Genomic DNA, 27,038 nt, shown 5'->3' with positions numbered 1-27,038 from the left:
TTCAAAATGACTCAGCTTGGATTAGGAATGTTATACCTAGGTCTCAAAATCACAAGAAATCCTTCCAGGGATCCCACCTCCTGACTTGGAAGCAGTTTTACGCTGACCATGTCTAGAGAAAAGAGGATGGTAGGAGCGTGCTAGAGAGCTGGGAGCCTACTTTTTCTCAGAAAAAGTCATGAACAGCCAATGTGTCATTTCCTGGCTTGTGTAACTTGGCTGAAGCGCCAGGGGTGGCTTCCCTCTCCAGCCCAGGGGGAACAGCAGCACTGGTGGGATGCAGTGCCATGAGGACACAGGGATGGGGACTAGCCACTGGATGCCTCATCTCGAGCCTGTTACTACCATCCATGAGGGTGTCCCAAACCCTCAGTGCAGGAGAGGCTGTGCCATTGTTTCTTTGGAAAACATAACTCTGGCCCTGAGATATGGGACCTTTTCTTCCTCTCACCCCAAACCTTTCAGCTCTTCCTCAAGCAAGAGGAAGAGGGGACTGGAGCCAGACGATGCCTTCAGGTCACTCTGCAATTCAGATGTACAGGGATCAGCACTAACCCGTGCATATAGATAGGGTTTTTTCCTCTCTGCTTTCTGGGTATATCCCAGTGGTTGTCTAGCCCTGGAAAAACAACCTTTTTGGGGCCTTTGGGCATCTCACAACACAGATAACTGGAGAAACATGCACCACACATGTGAAATCACATTCCACCCTGTAATGGCACCAGTTTAACATCTTTCTTCTCCCCTGGATTATGCCTGTGACAGATGAGACTGTTACCCTCACCCAGACTCATTTTCCCCAAGGAATGCTCAAACTCTACTTCTCCTTTTGTCGTTCAACATGTCACCGTTCAATGTGACTTCTCCTTCCAAAGTACTCCTGCTCTGTCTGCAAGCTGCACACAGAGACTGTTCCCAGAGAATAACATTTAGCATTACTGGGCTATCTGACCATCTGGGATTTTGAGGATTTGACTGCCTGGAATTAGCAGAGATCAGGTCTGGGTTTCTAATTCAGCTGCCAGGCACATAAAGCACCTGCAAAACCTGTTCAGAGGGCAGTGCAAGCACAAGTGGAGCAAAGCAGAGCACAAGCACTGGGAGCATGGCTGTGATGGACCGAGTATCTTCTGGGAAGTGATTAACCTCTGGTAGGATCCTCCTCATGAGAAAAGCTTCCTGGACAAACTCCATCTCAGCATCATCCTGATTGCTTCATGAAGGGAGCTATGGGGTAAACATTGCTACAGCATCCACTGTTTTGCATTGTTGCTAATGCCATTAAAAAAAAGCCCCAAAGCAGCCAAAGGAAATACAATATAAAAGGAAATATAAAATCAGCAAAAAATGAGCTCTCTCTTGGAGAATGTGCTGGGAAATCGTTTTTGTTCTTTGCCTCTTCAGCTAATGGCCATGCTGGGCAGGAGGACCATCCAGTCTGCAAGAAGCTGTAGCAGATCAGTCTGTCACAACCTTCAGCTATGACAGAAAAGGGACTTTCAAACAGAAATACGGAAGGAAAGGGGAGATGCCCTCCACCAGCAAGAAACTGCCCTTTTTCAGAGGATGTGTTTAAAACACATTAGCATTTGTGGCAATTACACAAGCAAGACCTAGAGGATCGTAGAGATGCTCCCATCTAATTTGAACCCTGAAACAGAGCACAAGGAGGGTCAAAGCTACCCCTGCAACTCCAGGGTCTGCTGGTGCACTACTACCCATGGTGAAACAGCAGAGCACAGTCCAGTGCTTTAAGGGCAATGTCCAGGATTAACACGGTGTCACACAGCTTTACTAATCCACAAGGAACTGGCTTTCAAGCGACTAAGTTGAAAAAGAGAAACCTGGGGTCTTGCAGGACACTTGGGATCACAAAGATTTTGACCTATCCAATGGGTGACCCCGAGTCTATCATTGAATGCATTACAAATATTACAGGGACAGCATCTGTTTGCAGGAGACAGCCTTCTGGCGAGGGACACAGGGATTGATGCTGCACACCCTATGAGTTATCTGCTCTTACGGATGCCTCTGGCTAGTTAGTTGTAATAGAAACACCACAGCAAAATTTGCTGCCAGGGAGGGTCCAGCTTTTAACATGTGCTCTGCAGCTCAGGGACTGTTTGCGCTTCAGCTCCCTATAAAGAAAAAAAGGGTTTCAGTGATGCCATAAAATGTTAAGACGGATGCAGTGTTACTTCACTTTATAAGGTGAAGCAGCTGCGATGGACGCATCAGCAGCTCAAAGGGACCTTGTGTGGAGTTTACGGGGGGAGCTTCACGGGGTGCTTGCTGGACTGCTTGCTCAGTGGCAGTGGGGATGGAAAAAGCATTGGGGTGATGCACCCTGACATCCTCACCCTCAAAACACTGCCATTTAAATGGGATGATAATTAAGTCCTCTGTAATTGCACACACGGCCCTGGTGGAGCTGCCTGTTACTGCCCAGTGCCCCCCCAGCTTGAGCTGAGCCAGGTCCCGGAGGAAGGCAAGTTATTAGAATCCTACACATCAATAAAAATGTTATCACCTCACTCTGCAGAGGAACTGCTTCAATGCACTGCAAGCCCCATCATGCTGAGCCTCTGCTCCAGAAAGCAGGAAAGAAGCCAGTCTTTACAGCAGGCACTGCCTGTAAAGAAAGTCATGCTTTGGGAACGTATGGGACAGGTCCCTTTGGAAGGTTTCCTCCCAGCATTTTAAAAAGGGGGTTCTAAAATGAAATGCAATGATTTCCACTCTAATGCCAAGGCTTTGCCACGTTTCCTGTCTCTTGACCTGTATCCTCAATAACTTGTTAACACTTCACCTCCAAAGCATGCAACAACCCCTCCAATACTCAGGGATTGCTCATCTGAACTTGGTGTTGCTCAAGACTCTTTGTACTGATGGGGTTTACACAATAGGAGTTTTCAGGAACACAGCTTTGGAAATGTGGAGCTTTGCTAATGGAAACCTTGTTTTGGAGAGCAATTCCCAACTCCCTCACCATTTCACAACTCTTTTTCCTCTGTGTCTATCTGAGGCTGTTTGAGCAAAACCCTCTCCAGCTCATTAGTTTCTCCTCTTCCCCTCCACTGCTGTGCCACTTAGGAAGATCCCGGCTGAACACAGGAACCATTTCACATTCTGGCACAGGGCTGGCAACTTCCCTAAACAAACACACCAAGGAGCAGGCTGAGGAGGAAGCACTGGTGTAGCAGAGCAAACCTGTCTGTCCAGGCAGGGCAGAACATGGAGCTCGGATTCAGCTCTCTGAGGACCCGCTGCCAGCATCCCCATCTCTTTTTCCCAGGAAGTTTTCTGCTGAGGGACATGGAAGCAAGCACTAGCTCTGCCAGATGAGCTCAGCCATCTCATAATGCAAACTACCTGCATGAAGGATGGAGTTTGCAGGGGACTGAGATTCCCCAGTGCTGAGCCACGGACCAGAGCCTGCTGCAGACACGTCCATGCATGCACAGCCAGCCCCGCGGCCGCAGAATGAAACCCAAACATGTTTGGGGTGAGAGGACTGAGAAATATTACCCTAGGATGCACTCATGAGAAATGGGTTCAGCCTGATGGGACAAGCATCTCGCCTGGCTTTCCCCTGCAGTTTCTATCTGAGGACTGGGGAATAGGAGAAACAGAGCCATGCGTATGGTGGGAGGAATTTCTTTTAACTAGTCATATGCTCGAGGACTGTGCAACATGCAAAAAGGGCTTATTTCAAAGCACTTTAAAATAGTTTTAGCCTGCAAGGGCAGCTGACAGCAGTCCTTCAAAGTGCTGAAGGCTGGAATCTGCCTCTGCATTAGCAGCTGGCCTTGATTCCCCCCTCCCTCTTCATAAAAGGGAGGATTAAAGAGCTTGCAAACATTTGTTCTGAGCTAACATGGAAAAGCCAGCAGTCCATAAAGCCCTGCATTTGGTAAACCAGCAAGCAGAGCAAGAGGAGGGGTAGCAGGCACTGAACAGCAGTCCCCAAGCTGCCAGTCACCCCTGTAATGGAAAGACACCAGCTGTGACACTGACCCCATCACATGGAGGAGATCTGGGATGGTCACAGGGTGGTACCCTGGGAGCAGGGGTGATGTACCTGTTGCATTAGAGAGTGCAAGGGACTCCATGGAGCCGCGGGGAGTCTGCTCGGTAGGCGTCAGGTCCTCTGTGAACTTGAGGGCATTGATGGGGTGCCGGGTGCGGCACTGAGGCGTTGGCATCCCACCTTCCTCTTCTTCTTCGTACTTAGGGACTTTGAGGCTTCCTCTGGTCTCAGGGAAGCTCTGGCTGGACATGTCGCTGTAGCTCTCCTGTGAACGAAGCCTCCCTGAGTAGTAGTCCTCTCTGCAGTCCTGGACGAAGCTGCCACTGTGGCTTTTCATGGCCAGCGAGGAGCTCCTCTTTTGATTGCTGAAATGTTTTGCCCATACATCCTGCTGCGAGCCTGGGACCTGGCTGGGGTTATAGGAGGTCCTTATGTTGCACTGGCTGAGAAGCTGCAAAGGGCTTTGAGACTGACTTTGCTCCATTTTGCTCCCATAGTGATAGAGCTCGTCCCTGCTCCTCCACAAGTGCTCCCTGTTGAGGCTCGGCGTCTGGCTGGCCAGGCTCAGCAAATCCATCTGCAGAGACAGAGGGTCCACGTCGGTGGAGAGGCGGTTGGAGGTGACCTGCAGCTGGTTGCATGGGCTGCGTGCTCCCTCCTCACCCTTCCCCTTGTTCTTGCCGATCTTGGCGCTGCGGCGGGACTCCTTGGCTCGCGCATTCTGGAAAGCTGAGTCAGAGGAGTCAGAGCCATTGGGGTCATCGCCGACACTGCAGGCCCTGGAGCAGAAGATCTGCCCCTGCTTGGGCAAGAAGGGCCGTCCCAGCAGCGACTTCTTGCACTGCGCGCAGCAGAAGCAGGTCTCAGTGGCGTGCCAGTGCTGGCCGTCGTATGTCATCTGGCCCTGGTCGATACCTTGAAGGGGAAGAGGCACAGCATCAGAGTCAGCCCATGTACATCACCTCACACTGCACTTAACATGTACATCCCTATTAATACAGGTTGGGAGAGCTGGGCCTGTTCAGCCTGGAGAGGAGAAGGCTCTGGGAGGCCTTAGAGCAGCTCCAGTGCCTAAACAGGCTGACAAGAAAGCTGGAGAGGGGCTTTTCACAAGTGCCTGTAGGGACAGGACAAGGGGAATGGTTTTAACCTGACAGAAGGGAGATTTAGATTAGATATTGGGAAGAAATTCTTCACTATGAGAGTGCTGAGGCACTGGCACAGGGTGCCCAGAGAAGCTGTGGTTGCCACACTCCTGGCAGTGTTCAAAGCCAGGTTGGATGGGGCTTGGAGCAACCTGCTCTAGTCGAAGGTGTCCCTGACTATGGCAGGGGATATGGCACTATATGACCTTTAGGTCTCTTCCAACTGAAGCCATTCCATGATTCTGTGCTCAACTACAAGCAACATGCAGCCTGGCTCACTACCGAAAGCTTTCAGCAGGGTTTCTCTGACGTGTGAAGTTAAGCCCGTTTCTAATTCCTTGCAGGCTGCAGGCCTTTGCTTGGGAGTTACTCAGCTCTGGGAAAGGCAGCAGAACTGAGCCTCAAGCTATTTCGTATTAAACGGGGATATTTCCGTTCATAAAGCAAAGGAATGCAAGAAGTTCTCCATAAAGTCCTTGAAGTCAAAGCAATAATATGCTGCCTATTTAAAAAAAAAACAACAAAAAGCCTCCAACTGAACTGTAATGAGGAATTCCTGCTGCCCTGGTTAAGTATGCAACAAAGCAGATGACATCCCCATCCCTCGCTGCTACCACGACCCCATCCTAACTTTATTTTGCCTACTGGGGCCCCTAAAAGGGAAAAGAAAGACCCAGCCCCAGTGATCTGAGTGCACGCTCCTGCCTTTCCCCCTTTGGCTTAACTAAAGGAACTGATGCAGCAAGTTCGCTCCCCACCAGCCAAACCCTGGGGAGCACATGCCTGCTGCACGCACATTGCTCTTGGTCAGAGCTGTGAGCAAAAGCTCCTGAGGTTTCAGCTATAACGTTCATTCACTGGTTTAAGCTGCTGTTCCTGGCAACAGCCCCTGTTACCTGAGAAACTGCCTTGCACAGGGTGGGCTGGCCAGCACGGTGGGGTGCTGCACCACACGTGTGCAGCGCATGGGCTCGCACAGTTTACAAATGAACAGTACATTAACAGCCCTTTTTATTCCAAACTAGGTTTGGTTTGGTTTGGTGCAATTGGGTTTTTTCTTTTCCTTATAAAGAATGAAATGCTTTCATACAGACTGGAGTGCTACACTTGCGGATGGTGGGTGGGATTTTATCAGCTCCTTTTCCAATGCGCCCAAGCCATCTTGCAGAGGAAGGACCTTACATCCTCAGCTACCCAACTCCAAGCCTTATAAGTCTTATCTCTGATTTATGTAGCTATTAAGCACAACACCCAGTGACTACTACAAGCAACTCGCACCAAGATAGCTGCAGTCCTTCCTTTGCTAGAAATGTGCAGATATACACCAAAACAGGCATTCTGCCCCCAAAACCTGAGAGTCAGCAGGCTCCAGCTGGCTGGATGGAGGAGAGAATAGCAGATGGGGGAAGCAGGAGAGAAGGGAGCATGTGAGAAGCGTTAACAGCTGCTTCCTCACCGCTCCGCATCTGAGCTTTGGGGAAGGATGTGCTGTAGGTCACAGCAAACACGTCCTCCAAGTGCCTTGCTGATCACTGAGTTCCCCCCACTATGCCATCTGGCTGCTGCACAGGAGCAAAATGGTTGTTTGGGGCTTTTTTTCTTTCCCTGCAGCCTATGAAACACTGAACACGTGAGCTCACCTCTACGGACAAAGAAAGAGCTGCCCATGCACCCGCGAGCAAATGCTCAGCCAAGTGGCAAACAGGGCTGGGTAGAGCAGCAAGGCGGCTTCCCATTCTGCCCAGCTTACCACCCCTGAGTGCTGGGATTCAGCTAGCCCCCAGAATAAAGCATATTTCAAATCACTGCTTTAGAAACCGAAACTGACTCTGGTGCATTATTTCTTTCTGTGAGAACAACTATTTTTGGGTTGACTAGAAAAGGCTAACAGAAACAGTAACGATGCCTAATGAACAAGCATCTTTCCTGTCAGTAGCTCGTTAATACATGTGATCCTTTGGCAAGCTTGGCTGGGAAGTATCTGTGAGTTGAAGAGCCAGGCTGTTTACAGGAAAATGGGATTTAAAGGAAGAGAAGCATACATTATATTAGACCAGAGAAAGCTTTCAGTGGCTGCAATAGCTCCTGAGGTTACTCTCTGATAGAGAAGAAACAAGAACGGATAAGCAGTGGTTTAACCAAATAGATTATTGTGCTAACTCCCTGGTGGCACGCAGTCCTGCCTGCAGCCCCGGGTTGCTGTCAAGACTTACTGCAACAGCTCTTCTTGCTAGAAACCACACTGCAGGCTGCAGATGTGGCACTTACCGATGTGCTGGGCGCAGGTATCACAGTACTCAGCATAAAGGGACTCAAAGCAGCTGCAGCAGTAGGGCCTGCCATCCTTCATGATGTACCTCTGCCCCCCCAGCACCGTCTCACATTCAAAGCAGCAGAAGTGCTTCATGTGCCAGTGCCGCCCTTCAGCCTCGGTGCATTCATCAGCAAAAATGATCTGGGGAGGGAAACACAAATATGGAGCAGAGTTGGTCAGAAATGGGATCTGGGATGTGGGCAGCAACCTTCCTGTCTCCTGCCTGTGCACAGCAGATGTGCCCTTTGCTCATACAGCCTCCCAGTTTTACAGCTAACCCCCTCATGATGCATGGGAAACTCCTGTTCTTGCAGGGGCACCCCATCACTTCTTCAGGAAATCCATTAAAATGCAAATACCTCAGGACCACGTTAGTGCAAGGACTATGAAGTGTTAAGGCAGATCTCACAGTAATGTGCTCCTAAGCACATCCATCAGCAGGAGGGGTCGATCAGGGTAATAAACACGCTTATATACAACCGATCGATCTGGTGGGCTTTTGAAGAACAGAGCAGCCACTTACTAAAACACATTTACCCATCTCTGAAAAAGGGACACGAGTACAAATGATGAAGTGGCAGCTTTCTGGAGGAGAGAGAAGACAGAGCTACAAGGCTCCTCACTGCTGTCTCTTCCCCAGCCTGTGTGCTTATAAAGATGATCGCTGCCATTATACAAGCAGGAAAACTGAGGCACAGAGCGCTGTTAAGAGTAGCCTGGTGAAGCAGCCATCTCAGATGTTTTCAGTGGATGCTTTCTTGCTGTCTCTGCTTTACATCCCCACTCCCAAAGCCAAGCCAGGGGAGTAAGGAGCAGCCCAGCTCTGCTCCCTCACTCTGCCCCAGCACAGGTCACACCAAAAGCTTTTCCTCTGCAGCTCCTCATACTCCTGAGTTATTCTTTCTCCCAGTTAGCAGTGAGTGTTTCAGGGGAAGAAATATGCATTAAAGAAGGAGCTGAATGAAAGACTTACATGAGAATTTGCAGGGATAAAAAATACATGATAAAAAAATTACCCAGCCTAAGCCACAAAGAACTAGGGTCAGTTGAATGGTTAGGAGTTGTTTTTTTTACTGGTAATTCTACAAATTTAATTGGATACATACGTCAATGCTCTTTATATTTGAAGTGCCTATAGCCTTGGATGTTTACTATTACATGCTTGCATAGATGGGGACGTGGTATTTTATAGTACACATGGTTTTCCACGCTATGGCTTTCATAACTTTAAAAGCCAGAACAATTTCCTTCACCAGCTTTTTAAACAGAGATTGACACTTCAGAAATGCTCAGAGGCGGCTCTGTACAGTTCTCTCTATTCACTTTGTATTCCATTTGTTCAGCTTCCTTTAGCCCATTAATCACCTCTCTCAAAGCCCACTTCAACTCAGCACTCACTCAGTCACTACCATCTTGTAGGAAACACAGCACTCATCCCACCAGAAGCTTCCTCTGGGAAAAGAGAGGAAAGGGAGGACCACCACACACAGCTGGCTAGAATCAGCAGCACGAAGGCTCTGCTGTTACTGGAAGTACTCATGGCATGTGGCAGAAGCCAGGGTGAGCTGGCTCTTACCTCATCGCACGCCGCGCAGCGGGGCTTGAGGCACTCGGCATGATGCCTGCCGCAGTAGATCTTCCCATCTTGGTAAAAGTAGATCAGGTCGACCAGCAGTTCATTGCAGATGCTGCAGATGAAGCAGGGAGGGTGCCAGCAAACACCATGTCCCGCTCGAGAGGCGAAGACAGCCATATCCCCTCCGTTGATCTGGCCACCGCACTGTCAGAAAACCACAGAATCATGGAATGCTTTCAGTTAGAAGGGACCTAAAAGCCATTTAGTGCCATACCCCTTGCCACAGGCACGGACACCATCCCCTAGAGCAGCTTGCTCCAAGCCCCATCCAACCTGGCCTTGAACGCTGCTAGGGATGGGACAGCCACAGCTTCTCTGGACAACCTGTGCCAGCACCTCACCACCCTCATAGGGAAGAACTTCTGCCCATTATCTAATCTAAAACCACCCTCTTTCAGTTTAAAGCCATTCCCCTTGTGCTGTCCCTTGCCAAAAGCCCTTCTCCAGCTTTCTTGTCAGCCCCTTTAGGCACTAGAAGCTGCTCTAAGGTCTCTCCTGAGCCTTCTCCAGGCTGACACAGCCCAGCTCTCTCAGCCTGTCTTCATAGCAGAGCTGCTCCAGCTCTCCCAGCATCTTTGTGGCCTCCTCTGGATTCACCCTAACAGATCCATATCCCTCTTATGTTGGGGGACCCAGAGCTGGATGCAGTACGCCAGGTGGGGTCTCAAAAACCCAATGTTTACAAAGGAGCAGTTGAGCCCACTGCCACCCATCACCAACAAGCTGCTTTCACAACCACAGCAGCAGAAGGTGCTAATTCACAGCTCCTTTCTGGTATCTCTCAATTTCTTTCCACACCCATTTTGTGGCCAGGATATAAACAGCTACCCCCCTGCACAAGGCCAGGAGCTGAAATGACTGCTCCACGTGAAATACTGTGGGGTGTTCTTGGCATGCACCCCAATGGACCCCAGTGCTCATAGCTGGTGGGGGGCATGGGGTGGGTGCTACACTCCTGAGAGCTTCACCTAAGTGATGATACAAAAGCTGCCCCACTTGCACCAGTTCATTGGTTACTACCCACCTGCTCGCAGATGGCTCCCGTCATGGTTACAGGGAACGGCCGGACATTGCCTCTCCCTAAATTTTCCCTCTTCCTTTGGTTGCTGAAGAGTTTGAGCTCCCTCTTCTCCTCCTCATCCAACGAATTGCAATAGCGGACCTAAAAAAGACCAGTGATGCGCAGTGTTAGGGGTGTCCCTGGCCAGGGACCCACAGTTCACGGGCTCTGCAAACCTCTGCACGGGGGTTACAGAAACAAACTCTGCCCTTGGCTTGGGGGAGGCTGAAGAAACTCAGCTATCTGGGCTTCAGTCACTGCAGGGTTTGGTAAAACATATTAAGAGGCAGAGGTGAGAAGAGAGGGCAGGAGAAAGGTTGCTCTTCAGGTGTTCAGCTTGTAGGAAAGTTGTGTCCTCAGCATCCCACCCAGACCAGCAATCAGACAGATAGCTTCCATGCTTTCCCCACCAGCCTCCTTATAGCAAAGGTCTTACAGCTTCAAAATACTGAATTAGTGTTTTAAGAGCACAGGCCCTTTTCCCAGTGCAAATGATGGAGCTATTTAGGAACTCCAGCTATTCTTCCAGCATAAGGTAAAGTCTGCACATTTGCCAAACCTCTGCATTGGAAGGTAACAAGGAAATAAGTAAAATAAAATAATACAACGAACAATGCAACATTTCCAAAGCTTATAAAACTCTGAGGTGTTCCTGACTATTTTAACTCTGCTAAGCTCTTGGCTGGTTGAATCTCAACAGAGAATCACAGAATGGTTTGGGTTGGAAGGGACCTTAAGATCATCCAGTTCCAACCCCCTGCCATGGGCAGGGGCACCTCACACTAGACCGTGTCAGTGTGAGACAGAGCTCAAGGCTCTGTCCAGCCTGGCCTTGAACACTGCCAGGGATGGAGCATTCACCACTTACTTTGGGCAACCTGTTCCAGTGTCTCATCACCCTCCCAGTAAAGAATTTCTTCCTTATATCCAAACTGAACTTCCCCTGTTTAAGTCTGAACCCATCACCTCTTGTCCTATCACACCTTGAATTTTCAAAGGAGCGAAACCGAACATGAGGGGAAACTGGAAGCAAACCCTACTGATGTGCACTAAACACATGGAGACTCCTGCCTCTGATGAGTCCCTGCTGCAGTAGCAGCGTTCATGTGTATCTGCTCCTACAGTTTTCACCTGTTGGAGGCTATGGGTTCTCAGTGGCTGCCAAGGAAGGCGGGCAGGCAGGCTGGGGCTCCAGGGTGTGCAGGAAGAAGCCCCTGTCCTGTGCCTGGAGCTCCCCTGGTGCTGGCAGCGCCGTGCTGTGCCCATGGCACCCAGCCACGCACAGGCAAACTCATTAAAATCTCACCTAGATGAAACACGTTACCTCATGTACTTTCCAGAGCGGTTTCTTCAGAAAGCAGCATGAAAACAGTTTTTTCCTGTTGTTTACACAGGGAAATTTCATGGGCTACCCGAGGCCAATGCTGTCACTGGTGAGAACAGGATGTCAAAGACTGGACCCTTTCTGCTGCCTCACATCCTTCTTGTGATATGTGTGAAGGTTCATTTACTCTGACTGGTTTTGGCTCAACACCCAGCTTGCCAGGCTCTCCCAGCTCATACGGCTCAGCCCAAGTGAGCCTTATGCACGTAACATCCTCAGCACATGTACTCCAATTCCCAAGGTGAATCGGAAGCAGCATTTGGGAAAAAACCAACTTTGGCAGCTTTGGATCTGGCTCTAGCTGATCTCAACAGCATTTCAAGCCACTCACAGCAGAGCTCTGGCCTCCTCAGGCTCAGAAAATGCTTTTAGTTCAGAGAACTGAAGAAAGGTGATTTAAAAAAAGCTGACTTTGGAAACAAACAACTCCCTCCCCACCTCCAACACCACAGAAGCAGGGAGTAAATGCAGCACTTACCTAGCAACATGACCGAACTCCAAGTGAATAAACCCAAAAAGCAGAAAGGGCTGAGAAGGGACCAGCCACAAGTACTACGAACAACCCCAGGAGGTGCCTGCCCACCTGCAGCCCTGAGGGATGTCTGAGGACCTTTTCTGGCTACTAACCTCATTGTCGTGCGGTGGCAGCTGGTGCAAGAGCTGCTTTATGCGAGACTTTTCTCCCGGGCTGTTGACGTACGGCACCTTGTCCTCAGGCAGGCAGCTGTAGTACTGGTGCACCTATGGAGCAAGAGAAAGCACTGCAGTGGGGCCCCCTGGCCAAGCCACCAGCCACCCCCAAGCCAGCAGGCACCAGGTCTTCCCCATGATTTCAAGCAGGGAAAACACATCCATGCTTTGCTTTGGTTCTATTGCCTTTTCCCCATGGAGAAAAGGCAGCAGAGCTTGTTACCGTTTGCTCTGTCAGCCTCCATAGCGTTAGCATGTTTTGCCGGCTGCGGGGATGTGTCAGCACCTGCCTCAGCAGGGGAGGTTAAAAAGGCTGCACCCCGGCAGCCTCCGTGTTGCCGGCTATCTCAGCCTCCACCTCCATCAAAACCCTCCGGGCTTTCTTCTGCAGCAATTTGTGGAAATAAACAGCAGATAAAATCTGTTGGGAGGCTTCGTGTTTTTTTTTCTCTCTTTTGTCTCGAAGGGTGTAATTAAAACCTGCTATTATAAAGGCAGTGTGGTGGGGCACGGCACTGGAGGAGCCTGGTGGCAGCCCAGAGAGGAAGCACACCCTGAACCCCAGCGCGTTCTCTCCTCCGACTGCCACACCTGGGATGTGCATCCAAGGGCCGGGCCAGGCACTGGGATGAGATTCATTGGCCAAGGATCAGCTCTGAAATGGCAACGGTGATGCTGATGGCTTGGGAAGAACCAGGAGAAGGTAAGGGTAAGGGAAAGCTTGGCTGGGATCAGGAGCCTTTGCAGACCTGGATGCCTCTGGATGCTCAGGCAGGAGCAGAGGGTTGGATGACTTCCTTAAATCTGCACTTAGCTAAAGAGATGCAAACTGTTTTCCTGGTGCACACAGCTTTCTGCCTTTGCTGCGGTGAGATTAACCCCCTGAGATGCTCCCTCGGCTCTGAGACACTGCAGCAATTCATCTCAGAGCGGCTGCACTGTCTGCAGCTTTCTCAGGGCTTCTCCCTAACGATGTTTTGTAGTGGCTTCTGATCAGCTTTCCCCCCCCCTGTGTAGAGAGCAGCACTTGGGCTGGCTTTCCCTAGAGAAGCTCTCTGTCCACACAACCCTAGCAGCATCTGCAGGATGACAATCCACTGTGGGTGTCTGCGAGGGAAGGGGATATGGGAACACAGAGGCAGGGCTGCTGGGCAGGGGAGCTCACCCATGGGCTCACAGGCTGCTGTAACCTTCAACAAGACATTATTTTTTTATTCAGGAATAAATACCCAAACCTGGCATTATTCAGGAATAGTTTCCCTGCATTCAGCTCACTCCCTGGTCTCACTCAGAGCTGCTCCACTGGCTGCGGCTGCTTTTCTCAATTCCCAGTTCCCCCAAACCAACTCTAACATTCATCTTTCCCCATCATTATGTTTTGCAGACAGGGTGATTTTTAGCAGACTTCTGCCCATAACTCTGCGGGGTTGATGACAAAGGAACTACTTGTGTCACGAAGCTGAGGAACACGCTGAACATACACCACTTCAAACCCCTAAGTTTGTTTTGCTAAGGCACAGCAGAAGCAGACCCACCAGCTACAGAAACTGCCAAAGAAAGGCTGCTAAGTGTTTTGTTATGTTAAAAAGAAAACAAGCTACGTACATTAGAATACTTACTTTGCATTTATAGAGCATCCTTCATCCAAGGACATCAAAGGACAATAAATACACTTAAATTCTTATGACACGCTACATGAAGTAGCAAATATAGATGCTAGAAAGGACTGTTTGCAGCATAATGGTGTTAAATCAGCTCCATGAGTTTATGCAGCTAGTCCATAGCAGAGCTTGAAGCTGATAGTCTCCTGGTGATGCCCTGGCTGCCGTACCTCTTACCGCGCTGCCATGCTGAGCCTTACCAGCTGCTACGGACACCTCCTGACTTCTCCTGCCAAATTCCTCACAGGCTGCTTGCCTTCCCCTGTGCTCAGGTTGGTTAGTTTGTGTTTTTATTCCTTTCAACGGCATTTTTTTGCCCACAGAGTCCTTGAAGTTGGTGGAGACCAGAAATGACTTTTCTTTGTTTTGAAGAGCTGCCAAATTCCATCATGCTGCTCCCTAAAGCAACAAGCTACAAGACGCTCAACCCTGGGCAAAAAGCAGGGATGCGAGTTCTTCCCCGGAGCCCGACGCAGCTGGATGTACGTGCCTAGCTCCGCTCTCCTGCTTCCGCTGGGAAGTTTTCCATTTAGTCTCAGCAGGTCCGCGGGAACCGGCTCCCATCACAGCAGCAATGTAGCTCAGCAGGGATTGGCAATTCGGTTTGAAAAGCAAAACAAAATAAATATTACAGGCTCCAACCTGTGTTCTGTTGCCTGAAATAACCTGAAAGGGTTTGCTTTGGATTTGCATCAGCCAAAGGGAACTTCTGTAGGGTTGTTCATGGAGGGGATGGAGTGGAGGCTGCTGCCAGTCCTCGACCAGCATCCACAAGAGAGCTTAGGGGGAGAAAACCCTTTTGTCATGCCTCTCAATGGCTTCCTCTGCTGTTGCCTTTACATACACCATCCTACCTGTGGACAAACCTGAACAAGGAGGATGGACAGGTCCTTGCACCAGGAGAATCACTCCTGTCCCGAGAGGTCCAGCCAGAGTGCAGATAAAGAGCAGAAGGACACCACTTCCCTGAGCTGACATTAACCCATACTTGTGCAAATATGCTCTCTCATCCATCACCTACTCCTGATGCAATGCACCCACATCTGTGGATGGGAGAGCCAAGCCTTTGAGGGATGGGGTCATAGGCTGCCAGAGTCCCTTGCCTCTGTGCTCAGCCAGCCGCTGACAGCATTCCCAGCTCCACGGGTAAGCGGCTGGCAGTTGGGTTGGCACAGCCCAGTTGTGATGCTCAAGAACTAGTTAACATAAAGAAGGAAAGGGGGGATTCTCAGATCAATCTGGCTTTGCAGGGAAAAGGCCTACAGAAAATTTTAACTTGCTGGAAAACTAAAACTGCTCAGTCTGCAGTTGGCTTTTGTACAAAAGGTTAAAACAAGTCCTCCATCCAGCTCTGGTCCGGAGCACGCACAAGCCTTTGTAACTAGTGAGCCATGCAGGGCCAAAAGGCCTGATCCAGACCTCCCAAGCACCAGCAGATGGCTCCTCGCTGACCTTACAGGCTATGCAACATGAGCTGCAGATAAGCAAACAGTGTGGGGCAATGACCCAGGATGGATAACATTTCCCTTCTAAATTGTGCAGTATCTTTAACTGTTTTATTATTAAATAGTTCTGCCTTAGACCACAGCAGCTCCACATCCTGCTGCTTCCCCTCACAACAGATCTCTGCCCATGCTTATCCTAACAAGCATCATTAACACACAGGAGACACTTGTGGGGCCAGGCTTTCATCCTCAACTTCCCCCCATTACCCCTCTTCTCTCTGACCTCTGCTAACATCTGGATGGGAGAAACCCCGGAGGAATCTGGAAAACATCAGGCTGGGTTAAAATAAGGATTCAAACGTCATGAGGCCCCAGATGCCATGGGGATGGGCTGGCTGTGGGTGCTGTGGACAGCCAGGCAAGCCCCATCCTGCCTTGGGGAGATTGCCCAGGCACTCGGACGGGCTCTGTACCACGAGAATTGGCACAGCACATATCCATCTTCCCAGGGTGTTATTCTCACCTTCAAAAGGAAAGTGTCCCAACACCAAGTTTTGCTAACAAAAACCAATACACATTTTGGAAATTAACAGCTGCTTGGAGCTAAAAGGGGATGGCAGAGGGAGGGGAAAGATAGAAATTAAAGAAAGAAAGAAACCAGGAGAAAGGAAAGAACGTAATGTAAAACAAGGGTAGGAAAAAGCCTTTAAAGTGGAGCCAACTTTATTCAAAGGCACTGCAGAAAGTAATTACATTAAGTTTACAAATGCCTTTGTGTTCTGCAGTCTTCCTAGGTTTGGGGTGTGTTTCCAGTTTAACTTTGACAGTTTACAAACCTACCCCTGCTCTATAAAGGCAGGACTGCAACTTCGCCTGGCAGCCCCACGGGTGACAAAGACAAAACCCACCTGAGCATATTTGTAAGCAAAGTCTTACACCTTCTCCCAGAAGGAAAAATTTGCAACCAGCCTCTGAATTTAAGCCATTGATAAAGGATCTCTTTGATCAGTGAATTAAAGGAGATGGGGGAAATATGTTTCTCATGCCACAAATTACTGTTGGGATGTAGCATTTGGTTGTACTCGCCTCTAGTACAACACTCCGACTGAAAGCATCCACCAAACCTGGCTGTTTGGGATGACCGTACCATTGGGATGGACTACAGAGGAGCACGTGGTGTCCTGGCATGGCTCAGCTGATGGGTGCAGACTTGCTCTGCCGTAACATCTCTGGCACATCCAGCTGGGCAATCCCACCTGGCTTTTCATGAAAACAAACTGCAAAATCAGCTCTAAAACGCCCACTGAGAGCAGTATATGCTGGCCTGTGTGCAGCAGAGTGCCTGAACGCGGGTGTCCCCCAAAAGGGGACCATGGTGGGTCAGCCACCACTTAGGAACAGCAAACTATCACACCCAGTGGAGTTGGTTCACAACCCACACATGCCAGCATTCCCCAATGCCCAGGACAGCATTGCTTCCCCTGGGACCATGCCCATCCCATCCCACCCAGGGGTGTACCACAGTGGTACAGCACCATGAGCTTGTGCTCACTCATGGCTCCATCCCTGTCTCACTGCTTGTGAGCTCCCATGAGTTTCGGCTGCAGGAGGAGGAAGGCGGCCAGTGGCTTGACAAGCCTGTGCTGGCCCGGGCAAGAAGCGCTGCTCCTGCAGCTCACCTGCTCCTCCCCAGTGTTGGCTTTTGAATGACACATAGGCATTAAATGATCTCTTACACCAAGTGCTTAGAATTGACACATAAACAGTGTATTTGGCATGTCTCTCATTCCTGCTGGCCTCCCTTGGAAAAGCAGAGAGGAAAATACCTGAACAAGCCACATGCAAATAACCCTCTCTATGCTGCAAGTAGTTGTACACGTAGGCTCATACATGAGCTCCACAGATGACAGCACGTGCAAAACTGGAAAATGGGTTTACTGTGCTTTGGCCCGACACTGGCACGTCCTCCTTGTCTGTGGCTATTGGCATACAAAGCCCTTACTTATTTCTTGAAGCAAAACAATCCTTGCAGCAAGGCCAGATGCTCTGAAACAGAGAAGAGATTGGGAACTGCTGGCTGGGCTTGCTAAGCGCAGGGTCACAGCCAGGCATGCATCCCAGGAGGGAGCCAGGGTCCCCTGAGACCCAGTAGCCCTGGTTGGGAACAGACTCTTACCACTCCCAGATCCATGAACACTCCCATGTGCCAGCATGCAGCAGTGGGAGGTGGATGTACCCCCCGTGCCAGGCGGTCCAGTGCCCCACAGTGCTGAGTTTGTTCTTGGAATCCTGCTCCTGAGTTGCAGGGACAAAGGCAGGGAACAAAGGAAACAACATTTTCCAAAGTGCTATTTGTTCTGGCGTGCTCTTGAGGCTCTCCTCGCACTTCTCTCCCATGGCTAACGGCAGCAGAGTTGTTTGAGCGTTGCTGCTCACCAGTTAACATCCACTCTTGCCAAGCCTTTGGAGTAGTTCTTGGTCTGTAAGAGATCCCGCAGAAACACTGCTTCCTGCTGGCATCAAAGAGCAGTGTTTGAATGAAGGCCGTATATCCACAAGTTTTAGACTTGTCAAAGTGCATGCCATCATTTTTCTTTTTTTTAGGCAGAAATTGAATTGAAAGGAGCCAGAAACAAGTGTCTTCAAAAGCATCTGAGAGTGGCCTTTCTGCTGCAAGGTACTGATTGGCAGTCACGCCCCTTACAGTCACCTAGGAGCATGAGCAATTGTAATGATCATCTGCTGCATTGACCAGAGCTGACCTGGATCTGCCACTTAAACTGTTCTTGTGCTGGTAAGGCCATGGGTAGCATACTAGAATAACAGCACAACAAGGAAAAGCTGTAATTGTACATGGGAGTAAAGCTCCAGGACAAGTTCACTGCGTCACAGAATAGTTTGTGTTGTAATAGGCCTTAAAGCTCATCCAGTTCCAACCCCCTGCCCATGGGCAGGGACACCTTCCACTAGTCCAGATTGCTCCAACCCCCTGTGTCCAACCTGGCCTTGAACATTTATATGGTGTAGACCAGGGTTTATCTGTTTTCTTTTCCACTCCCTGCTCATTCCCTGCCTCTTACCTCTGATGACCACCACATATCTACTTCATAACTGAATAAACCACATTGGGTGAGTGGTTTTGTTTCCAAGCCCCACCAACTGAAGCTGATTCCCTCTCCGATAATAAGATTATTCAAGGATTAAATAATTTTTACATTGGCTCACCATGACTAGGAAAACACCCAGGATACAGGCACACAGCAAAATGGTTTTGTCATGGGGGTTACTATGCAGCATGGGATACGCTCACACCTCCTCCATCTGCTATGCTCCAGGGCAGAGAAAACAGCTCCAGGATCTCCTAACCCACCCCGGCTGCCCCAAGTTGAGCAGCACTGGGACTGTACACTGAAAAAGCATTTCATGTGCAGGATTGCTGCTCCATCCAGCTGGGAAGCATTCCACACAGTCCTATGCCTGGAGGCTGGATTAGAAAGCTCCAGCCTTGAAATAAGAGTCGCTAACTGCCGGGCTATTTAGATACTGAAAGAGTTCACTGGGGAGGTGATGGACTCACTTCTACCTCAAAGTGAAATTGGAGAGCTTTGAAAAATGTGCTGAAACGCAGGGTTTGGGTAAAACACCACAGCGTGCATGTGTGCAAGGGGGCAGAGTGAGAGGCAGCTGCAGCTTCTGGCACCGGTGTACATGAGTTACAGCTCCGTTTCAGTACCCTCAGCTTTGCATCCACTGTGCTCTCCAAATCAGGATCTACCAAGAAAGACCTTCATGAGGCCATAAATTAGCTCATCTGCTTCCCATTTACTAGGCAGGCTTGGAGCACAGGGTTGCTGTGGTCTATCTTGTTACTTCCTTGCTTTAATCTCTGGAGGAGTGAAACAGTTTGGTGAACTTAAAGGGCTCAAGAAAGGATGAGAAGGTAAACTGCACTCGACCTTGACAAACAGGCATAACTGAGGTACACATCCCCCAGAGATGACTGGCCCAGATAATGTACTTTCTACCACACCAAGGTGGTGAAAACGGGTATCTTTAGTAAGGTGCTAATGCATGTTCCATGTAGGTTCATCTCCGCTCTCCTTTCCCCACTTTGCAACCTGAACAGCAACTGATGAAGCCTGGAGGTTTTATAACTCAAGCCCTTGCTAAAGGTCTTGCAAAAGATCCAGGACAGGAATCAACACATACGTTAGACCCTGAATAAATTCCCTATGACAGCTACGAGCTTCACACCATACTGCAAAGCTCTTGAGGTCCAAGCTCTAATGTTTGCCTTAGAGAAAAATAGTCCATGAACCTTCATGCTACAAATTCTAGCTCAGATGAGACTTTCAGAACTTTTTAAGTGACTTGATCAGAGCAACTGTGCTGACAGCCAGAGGGAATTCAGTTCTTACAGCACATATAAGGATCTTGAATGCTGGCATGCAGGAGCTATACAGAAAGCCACACCGCAGCTGAAGTGGAGCCTCAGCTTTTGTTTCATTAGAAATCTGTGGCTATAACCAGCTGCTCCTATTATTGAGACACAATAAAGACAGAAATCCTCAAAAATCCCTTGTATTCTGAAATTCAAGCTGGCATGCTCTAACCCCTTTGGATTTCTCCAAGCCACAGGCCCCAGGATTCCAAGGCTACACATTCACATGTATTTACATATGCCTTGCCTAAAAATGTGAAAAACACATCTCAAAAGTACTTATTTTTAAGCATCTGCACTCAAACTTATGTCAGTGGAAGGAGGATCAGCTGTCGGACTGCCAGCCCCAGCAGACAAACTGGCTCCTGAAGCTGCCTTCCCCTGTCTTTGCAGCCAGGTCTGGGATTTTGATTTGCTAAGGATATGTTTCTCCTGGTGTCTGCCCAGTGCAAGACTTCCACACTTACTTCTTCATCTGGCCATCAAATGGCAGGCAGGAAAAAAGAGCGTTTGTCAAAGCCCATGTCCTGAAGGTCTGCTTCCCCTCCCATACAGCCATTTCTCCCATTCCCATCTGCATCCATATCTTCCAGAAGAGAAGTCCCTCTTCCGCATGAGACAACTTCTCATTGAGGTCCAATCCAAGTGGTAACAGAGCACACAGGAACCTCTTGGCCATCCCATGTAGCGACTGCTATTACAAGAAACCACATTTTCTAATCACGTTGTAATTTATGGAGCTCAGTGCTGGGTTTTTACCCATTGCTCTCCCTGTTGGCAGGTTGCCACTGAGCCTTACACCTCTGATGGTTTGAAACCTCTTCCAATTTCCTGCCTGAATGCATTTGGAGCCAGTTTATATCTATGTTCTTGTGCCAAAGTTGGAGCTTGAATAACTGCTGTTCCTCCTCCAATGCACAGGGATTGATCATAACCCTTCGATTTGCTAGGCTGAACAAACAAAGCTCTTCTAGGCTCCTCAATGAAACAGCATTTCCAGCCTCCTTCCAGTTTATACCCCTCTTTCTTGAGCAGAGATGTCATAAATTTGAGCCACTTTTCCAGATGAATTTTTACCATACCTCATTCAATGATACTACATTTTTTTATAATACAATCTTTATCCCTGTGTTATACAGATATTTAGAAATACACAATATTTATGGCTGTTGTGTAAAGCATTTTGTAGTCCTGCACACTGATGAGCCATAAGGGATAACTTCTGGCTCTGCTCTTCAATGCAGTGTCTGTGAACACTGGACCAATGCTTTGTTTTCTCTTCAGGAGTGGACATTAAGTAACCAACATGATTTTCAAAGAGTTGACATGTACCACAGGCCAGACGATGCCTGAATTTGTCTCCAGGAATCCACTGAGGCCTTGTAGGTTTGAGTTGATTCCCCTTCAGATTATAGTTATTAATTTAAGCTCTGGATTGAAGGGACTCTCCAAATTCTGAAATGACCTATGGACATTGCCAAAAACCGATGTCATGTTTGCCGGCCAACTTCTCCCCCTGATACTCTGTAAATTGCTGCTTTGAGTAACACATGAACACAGTCTCCCAAGAATAGCGAGGTCGGAATGCTGTCGTCCAAGCATAATAAGAAAGCTGCGTTAGTCTTTATGGGGACCACTTACCTCCCCAGCTCATATGCTGTGGAGAGATTTTAATAAACTAGAATATTGCAGAGAAAAAAGTTGTTTCATTTCATCTGTTTCATGTCAAAGAAATGCGACAGCAAAACAGTGGAAGGCGGAGAAAAAAAAAAAATCACTGCCTGCAAATCTGTATTTGCAGCCCCGGCTGACAGCAGTGTCCTCAGCCAGAGCAGAGCCCACCAGCTGCTCCACAGCAGACATCAGCCTTTTGGAGGCTCCATATCCTATATGCACACCAGGCTCATCCACTAGAAAGCCCCTCATCTATCTGAAGCCTCGCTCCAGTAAGTCACTGTAGAAGTACCTCATACCCCTGCGGGAGGCAAAGGACATCCTCCTGCATTCCAGGGCACCTCTCAGCTAGGCAGTGACACACTGTGGTAACCCCCACAGAAATTCATGGTGCTGTTCTTCACCCTCCAGCCCTTCATCATGGCTCTTTCACAGCCCAGAGAAGTCACACCTCGCTTTTGTCTCCTTAGTGGCTCATCTGATGCATGAAAGGTCCCAAAAAGGCTGTTGGATGAGCTATGCTTGAAGGATCTCAGTGCCTGTCTTTGGCTCAGCTTACGGCTGCTCTTCATCTCCATAGTGATTAGAAACAGCTCAGAAGTGGCAAATCTGCTAAAAGGCTCAGCAACACAGACAGAGGAGCGTAATTAGAAAGCAGGTGACTGAGGAGCACCACGACCTCTGCAAGGAACAGACGCTGGAAGAACCTAAAAATACATTAACCTGAGTAATGCATGAGACATGAGTACCGACTGCTGGAGCTAATGGACTTTTATTTGCTCCTGAGCATCCCAAACTCCCTCACAGCATGCTATTTCTTAAGAGGCACCTGAGTGATCAAAGAAGCATCCATGTCTTCTGGAATATGTCATTGCCACGCTAGAATTGGGTTTAAATTGCTGTCCATGCCATGCTGGACTCAACAGCAAACATGTCTACCTGGTCAGGTGCCACCTGGCACTAAATACCAGTATGTCCCCCCAAAGCTACAGAGGCATAGGCCAGTTTGGGCTCCAGAAGCCACCAACATGCCTGGACAGAAGGTGATGCTGAGAGCAGGTGGCACTAGCACGGGTATGGTCCTCCAACCGGACTCCTGAAACCCAACTGGTTCATGTCCCCACAGCATGAAGGGCCAGCAGAGCTACTTCAGCACCATCTGCATCTCTCCATACACCGTGTCTTGTACCTCCTGGGAGGCACAAAGGGAGCCTCTGACATAAGGAATGTGACAGAAAACAAGGCTGCTGCCTGATTTGCATGGTTGGATGGCACCAAATGAAACACATAGTGCTGTGCAGTTTTAAACAAACACTGAGCAAGGCTTGTAAAGACAAGCAGAGAAAAACCAAACCACCAAACAACTGGATTTTCTCTAATCAGACAGATAGTATTTACAGCCTACGGGTGGTGCCAAAATATTTCAGGAAATGCCTAAGCCCTTCTGAATAAAAGCTCAGGAAAACACAGTATTTAAGGACAGCCACTACAACACTAAGAATGAAAGCTTTCCACCCTCTCCCAGCCTCCTTACACAGTTTAAAATGATTGCCATAGCAATTATCAAGACTAAGCTCATTTTGCAATCTCCTCTGCAAATTAAGTTCTGAGTTGAACACATTAAAAGAAAAAAAATCAGCATAAAAAGCAAGCGAATCATGTAAACTGCAAAGAGCAGAAATCAATGCGTGCTCTGCACAGAGAGCATGCTGAGGTCTAATCCATCCTGCTCAATTCCTGTTCTGAGAGACCTGAACAATTTGAGCAATTCCTTCCAGTAAGGCACAACGACTATGCTTGAAAAAGCCAATCCCAAAGATTTTGGCTTGTTTTTTAGTGTCTTTTACCAGCTTTGACTGTCTGCCCTGCACTGGTTGCAGAACGGAGTGGTCGGAGGGCAGAAAAGCACCGAGTCCCTGGGGAACACTGGAGTCCCACCACATTTTTCTCCAATGAAGCAGTAGTAGGTACATCTGTACCCACCCCTTGCACAACCACAAGAAACGCCACCCTGGAATTACTTTGTTTCCCCACTGTCAAATACCAATTACATCTACAGATGCAGAAAACCACAAGTCCTGCAAGGATCACATCTCTGTTTTGTTCCATTTGTGCATTCAGACCAAACCCGTCTCTGCGAGTCTCTCTAGTGCACCCAGAAACAGCCAGATGCAACAAGTGTTTGCCCCCTTAAGAGAAAAATCAGGGCATCTATGTCCAAAAAGCATATTAAACCAGTTTGTTTCTGGTGGTTACAACTGGGTCGTGTCAGTTTTACCTGCTCTGGCTTCAGGCCGGGGGGGACCCATGCGTACTCTTCCAAGGCACAGCCCGAGTCATCATCAGAAGTGGAGTTCCTCTGGAAGTCAAACATGAGCTTTGTGACGGTCTTCTCCATCTCCAGAGGCATAACTGTTACAATGTGCTCTTCTTGGGAGCACTTACAGTGAAGGCAAATCTTCCTGCAAGGTGAGGAGAGAGGAAAAATAGGTGTCCCGGTGAGTTGCGCTTGAAATAAGACAGCAAAGCAATTCCTGCTTTAGTAGCCAGCAGCTGGCTTGCAGATCCTAAACTCAACCCTTTTTTATGTTCAGGCATTTTCTAATGCAGGATTTGTCTCTCTTACAAGGAGGAAATAAAAGTCCATATTTGCTGTAACAACACTTGGCAATCAAGCTGAGTCAGGCTGCCCGATGTTTAGGGATATGTAATTGCTCTTCCCTTCACTGCACCATGAGGAGCATTTCCAGGGGCCAGTGTGGGCAAGGGCCACATGCCCTCCTGGTGCAGATCACCATGCCAGCCAATAATTGCTGAGCATTTCCCAAATTTAGGACAGCTGGGCATTTCTCTAATACAGAAAATGGTGGTTTGACTGGGAAGCCGTGAATGGCAAGTCCCTTTAGCATGCTGATAGCATAAATTTGCTTATTAAAGTAGCATAAAAATTGATTATAGTCTGAACATATAAAGCTAAATTAAATTAAGGGAGGCTACAAAAACCACAGTCACACTACAACAGCATCTTAACCGCCTGGCTCAGCAGCATACCAGGTTGCATAGTGCCTGAGAGCTGGATGGGGAGGGGAAAAGCATAAGAAGAACTAAAAGAACAGCCCACAGCTTGCAATTTAACAGCCATTAACCTCATTCACTGCAAATATCACTTTTTAGCACTTCTTTTAAGGGTCTGCTCTTGCAGCTGATGGTCCATGGGGGTTTTCTTCATGGGCTTGAACCTGAGCATGTATCTGCAGGGCTGCAAGGACATTGCACCCCTTCACCTTCCTTCACAGCAAAGGACTAACCTGGTTGAAAACATCACCCAGCCCCACAAAAAAAGAGGTTAAAGAGAACACTGATAAATTGGCTTCTATTATAAAACCACAATACTCTCCCACAATATGGGTCAATGGTATCTATTTTAAAGTAACCACACCGGATTCTGAATTAATTTGCTCTAATGAAACAACACTGACTTACAAGGAATAAGATACAGTTTCACTTGGGCAGCAGAAAAGAGACATCTCAGAAATAAAAAGGTACCACACAAAAATCAAGGGAAAAATTACCATTGCAGATATAAAGCGAAGAAATCCATAAGGCAGCAACAGTTAAACAACCAGGGGCTGTGATTTTCGAATACCTTCCCTTCTTTTTCACCACTGCATCCAAGCCAGCTAAGCATACCAGTGCTCAGACCCAGATTCGAGTCTAACTTTCCATTTGGCCATTGCAGCACAAAAAATGCACTCTAGCAAAAGTCAAGAGGCTCCGTTAAGTCAAGCCAGGGAGATTTGCCAGATTTTCCCATTTCCTGCCTTTCATCAGATCTAAACCGCACTGCAACCCCCTCGCACCCCTCACGTCTGGTTTGTGTCCAGTCAAAGAGCCTCAGCATCCCCTCTGGCTGTTACCTTAAGAAATAACCAAGGCACCATTTCATGTGAATACCTTAATTAATCAGCTACTGTGCAAGGGCCCTCCACCTTACCAAAGCTGCTTGCTCCTTTGCTGTTCCCATCTCATTTAGCAATACAACGTGAAGCAGGCTCAATATGCAACAAGATGCTAAGAATAATTAATAGCTCCAGGTTCATTGGAGATAGTTACTCTAAGAAGGTTTAGGACTGCTTAGTTAAATTTTAGTTTTCAGGATATCAATCACAAGCTTCAAAGCGAAGCAAACCCAACAATCAATGCTCGGATAGCCAGGAGCACAACCACGGTGATCGGGACAAAGCCAGTCTGCACGTTTCTCCCTCCTCCCTGCTCCAGACACATCCCCTCCAGGAGACGGAAGATGGCAGGAGAGTATTGGAGGTCTTGGCTTTTAATAAATGACATAAATCAACTATCTCGAGGACTTCAAATAATGGTGTTAAACAAAAAGACTTAACAGGTGAGGTGTATGATCAATCAGAACCCACACAACCACCATCCCACAGCTCACACCACATACAGCCAGGACTGCAAGGACTGAGTGAGTAAGCTGATTTACTCCTGCCCCATCCAGGCAAGTAGGTACCACCAGTGGATAGCTTCTCCTGGTCAGAAGAGCAAAGGATGAAAAGGACACAGGTAGCCTGTCTACTCATCAGCAATGTCAAACAGGGCCACAGGCTCTGTAAAAACTCTGCACCATTAAACACCGAGCATCTCCAGGCATGGGGTTTCGCCACCTCCCTGGGCAAACTACAAACTTCAAGATCTTGCCCCTGAGACATTCAGCTCTCTTCCTTTCCCCTCATTAAATGCAGAAGATTAACAGCTTTAATTACAACTATTTTCTTTACATTAGGATATATAATTTCATGGGAACAATACTCAGTGTCCTAAGAGTGTCTTTCCACTTCTATCATATGGTTTCCATGACTTCTTCACATAGGTCTCACTTACTCAACTTTATTTTATCATCTTCCAGCTCGCTATAATTAAAAATAATTCCCTGCAGTAAAAAGTTAATATAAAAATGTACATTTCAAACGTGAGATGAAATTGAAAAAGCAGCATCCCCCTAATGCACTTAGAGCAGAGTGGGATGAAGTGAGATGATGCACATGCCAGTGCTTGGCTGTGCACACAGATGCTGCAGGGACCATGTGCTGTGGGTGCTGGTGCTACGATGGAGAGCTGGTGGGTGTTGGAGAGGAAACAGGGCCACTGCCAGCAGCATGTCCGGCTTCTCCTGCCAACAATGGCTCGTTACTTATTCCCTTGTTACTTGTGGGAAGAGCTTTGGAGCCTGGAGATGCTCAGTGTGCTGCATTCTTTACCATATAAAGGGAGCCACAGCCCAGGTGGAGTGGCATGTCCTGCAAAGGGAAACCTGCTAGCTTGGCTCTGAACAGACACAGCCTCACCTAACCACCACCAAGCTTCATCAACAATGACTTCAGCTGCCAGCGGGGCCAAGGAGCCCCACACAACTTGTGAAGAGTGTCGGCAGCTTTGCTGTTTGGGTTTTTTAAGCAAGAAGAAACCACACAAACCACTCTCTGGAAATCCCGTCTTCATTCTTGAGCCTTTCTCTCACTGCAGAGAATGCCAGCCTGGGA

At 48.5% G+C, this 27,038-nt stretch overlaps 1 protein-coding gene across 4 annotated transcripts in view; it reads right to left on the bottom strand.

Moving 5' to 3' along the window:
* The window catches only part of PRICKLE2 (prickle planar cell polarity protein 2), a 104,858-nt gene that overhangs the window by 7,042 nt on the left and 70,778 nt on the right, over nt 1–27,038 (bottom strand). For all 4 annotated transcript variants that reach the window (XM_061362325.1, XM_061362327.1, XM_061362329.1 and 1 more), the window contains 6 exons: nt 23,759–23,942; nt 12,197–12,310; nt 10,150–10,287; nt 9,066–9,269; nt 7,444–7,630; nt 4,082–4,945 (listed from right to left, as the gene is read on the bottom strand). In XM_061362325.1, the coding sequence (XP_061218309.1) occupies nt 4,082–4,945; nt 7,444–7,630; nt 9,066–9,269; nt 10,150–10,287; nt 12,197–12,310; nt 23,759–23,942 (1,691 nt within the window). The remainder of the gene's footprint in view (nt 1–4,081; nt 4,946–7,443; nt 7,631–9,065; nt 9,270–10,149; nt 10,288–12,196; nt 12,311–23,758; nt 23,943–27,038) is intronic.

Source organism: Neopsephotus bourkii, unplaced genomic scaffold (assembly GCF_033783945.1).
Source record: "Neopsephotus bourkii isolate Nb327-2 ecotype Australia unplaced genomic scaffold, CSIRO-AGI_Nbou_v1 NB_1120, whole genome shotgun sequence".
NCBI classification, from domain to species: Eukaryota; Metazoa; Chordata; class Aves; order Psittaciformes; family Psittacidae; genus Neopsephotus; species Neopsephotus bourkii.
This window is presented reverse-complemented; position numbering and strand designations above follow the sequence as displayed.